This window comes from Propithecus coquereli, unplaced genomic scaffold (genome assembly GCF_000956105.1).
Source record: "Propithecus coquereli isolate 6110/MARCELLA unplaced genomic scaffold, Pcoq_1.0 Scaffold51, whole genome shotgun sequence".
Lineage (NCBI taxonomy): Eukaryota > Metazoa > Chordata > Mammalia > Primates > Indriidae > Propithecus > Propithecus coquereli.
Genome location: NW_012150952.1, coordinates 1,754,154 through 1,756,409, shown reverse-complemented (window position 1 = coordinate 1,756,409; position 2,256 = coordinate 1,754,154). Strand labels below are relative to the sequence as shown.

General features: G+C 38.4%; 1 protein-coding gene across 1 annotated transcript in view; it reads right to left on the bottom strand.

Annotated features, from left to right (window-relative positions):
• Window positions 1-2,256, bottom strand: part of DSG2 (desmoglein 2) — a 67,518-nt gene that overhangs the window by 32,008 nt on the left and 33,254 nt on the right. Inside the window, exon 6 of the mRNA XM_012656568.1 lies at window positions 1,541-1,675. Within this exon, the coding sequence (XP_012512022.1) occupies window positions 1,541-1,675 (135 nt within the window). The remainder of the gene's footprint in view (window positions 1-1,540; window positions 1,676-2,256) is intronic.

Below are 2,256 nucleotides of genomic sequence, written 5' to 3'. Positions count from 1 at the left end.
AGTTACTTATATACATACTATTATGTAAAGCCACACTTAAAAAGTCCGGATTTTAGAAGGCTTTTGTGAAAACAGCACGTTGCTGGAAAAGAAAATTGCTGCCTTGTCTTCCGCAGCTATTTCTTTTAAAAGAGCTCTTCACATATGATCTTAAGAGACTGGAAAGATGATCTGAACAAGTGTTCGTTCCCGCAAATGTTTAACAAGCATCTTGTGCAAGTTGGCACCATTCCGGGTCTGAGCTATGAGCCCTGAGGACTAAACCCCGCCCTCAAAGAGCTTATACTCTGCTGAGGGAGAGAGAATAAACCAGCGATGTAAGACATGATTTGCAGTAGTCAAATATGCTATAAACAAACAGTATAAGAGAAGAGAGAGAAGTGGGGGTGAGGCAGGGAGAAGGAAGTGACACTTGAGCAGAAGCCTGATGATGTGACATACTGCAGATATCTGTGAGAGAGTATTCCAGGCAGAGGGAACAGCGAGTGCAAAGACTGGGTGGCTGGAACGAGCTTGTGGTTAGTTTCTGGGATGTGGCAGAGTAAAGGACAGAGAGTAATAGGTGCCAAGGTCAGAGTGGAGGCCAAGGCCAACCGATCATATGGGCTCTTACAGCCCAGAGTAAGGAGTTTATTTCTTCCACTGTACTGGGAAGCTACTGAAAGGGTCTCACTGAGGGGCGAACATGCTTTGATCTGTCTTTTCACATGATCGCTGTGGCTACTTTTTGCAGAGTGGACTCCGTGTGTGTGGTTTTGGTGGGAGAATTGGCAAGAGTGAAGGCAGGAGACAAGATAGGGGGCTCCTTTGGTAATAAATGCAGGTCAGAGATGATGGTGACTTGAACTAGGGCAACGGCGATGGAGTTGAAGGGCAGTGGGCAGATGTGGAATATGTTTTGGGGTAGAACTAATCATCTTTGCTACATTTTTAGCTTGAAAAACTGGATAGATTTATAGTGCCATTTACTGAAATGGTTAGAACTTATGTAGGGCAGCTTTAGGAGAAAACAATGAAAAGTTCAGGTTTATACATACTAACTTTGAGACACAAAGTAGTAGAATTGCCACACAATTTATCAAAAAGACACTTTGAGAGTGAAAGCACAGATATTAATTATTATGCCAGGACAACAGGCATAAATCAGGACTGTCCCGGGCAAATGAGGACACACAATTACCCTGCCTGTTAGACATCAGCTCAGTTTGAAACGACATTTTATGACGATATCCTCTTTTGAGCACTGTAACACTGTGTTGAACAGAGATTAAAGTAGTACCAGATCCCTTGACTCTTGGTTGAATCAAAACTCAAAGTTACACATATTTTCTGCTGCATCTTCCAGAGTGGGAAAGAGGATCTTAAAGTTGTCACTTTCTGCTAAAAGTAAGCTCTGCTAATTTTCAAATGCATCCTGAATATTTAAAAATTTAGTAAGTACAATAAGTAATTTTCCTTAACTTTTATAGTAAACATAGAAGTCCTTTCACACCATATTTTAATCACAGGCATATATTTCACATTTCTCTTTAGAAGGTACCTTGGCAATTGGATTCTTTTTGGATAGATCTTCTCCCTCCCGAAGAGCCACCGGGGCGGTGATCCAGGCCCGCTTTTGCCGCACTAAGTGAGTATGTTTAGTAAGTAACTTATTTTCATTTCTTGTGTTTAAGGCCTACAACAATAAAACATTACCCCCAAAATTACTGTGTATCATAAATATAAAACATTAGTATGGTATGCTATAATTTATTAAACTTTAAAAAAATAGTGCAAATTTTAAGGTATGTTTCGTATTTCTAATCAGGCTTCATTTTTATAGAGGAAAATATATACATTCTAGCACACTCTATAGGTGTTCGAGAGATTGTCTCCAAACCAGCAAAGCAGTAGGGTTTTGTTTTTAACAGTAAGAAAAGGTTTCCCAGGGTGAAGCATTCAAAACACTCAAGAATAATTTAGTGGCCTTACAAATTGACAAATTAAAAATAACAGACTACGTCAAAACTTTTTTTCTTACTAATTGAAAATGAAATTTCATCTTTCTGTGGTGGTTTCTGGTTTAAAAATACATTGCCATATGTTTTAAGACTAAATCTTAGTAATCTATTGATATAAATTTGACTAAAACTACTAAAACTGCCAGTTAATAAATGTACTGTTTTCAGGATTGGGTAAAAGAATAAATTGACCATCTCCTGTTTATAGAACCTTGTGGAAACGATTTTATAAATTGTCAGTTGGGTTGTATAGGTA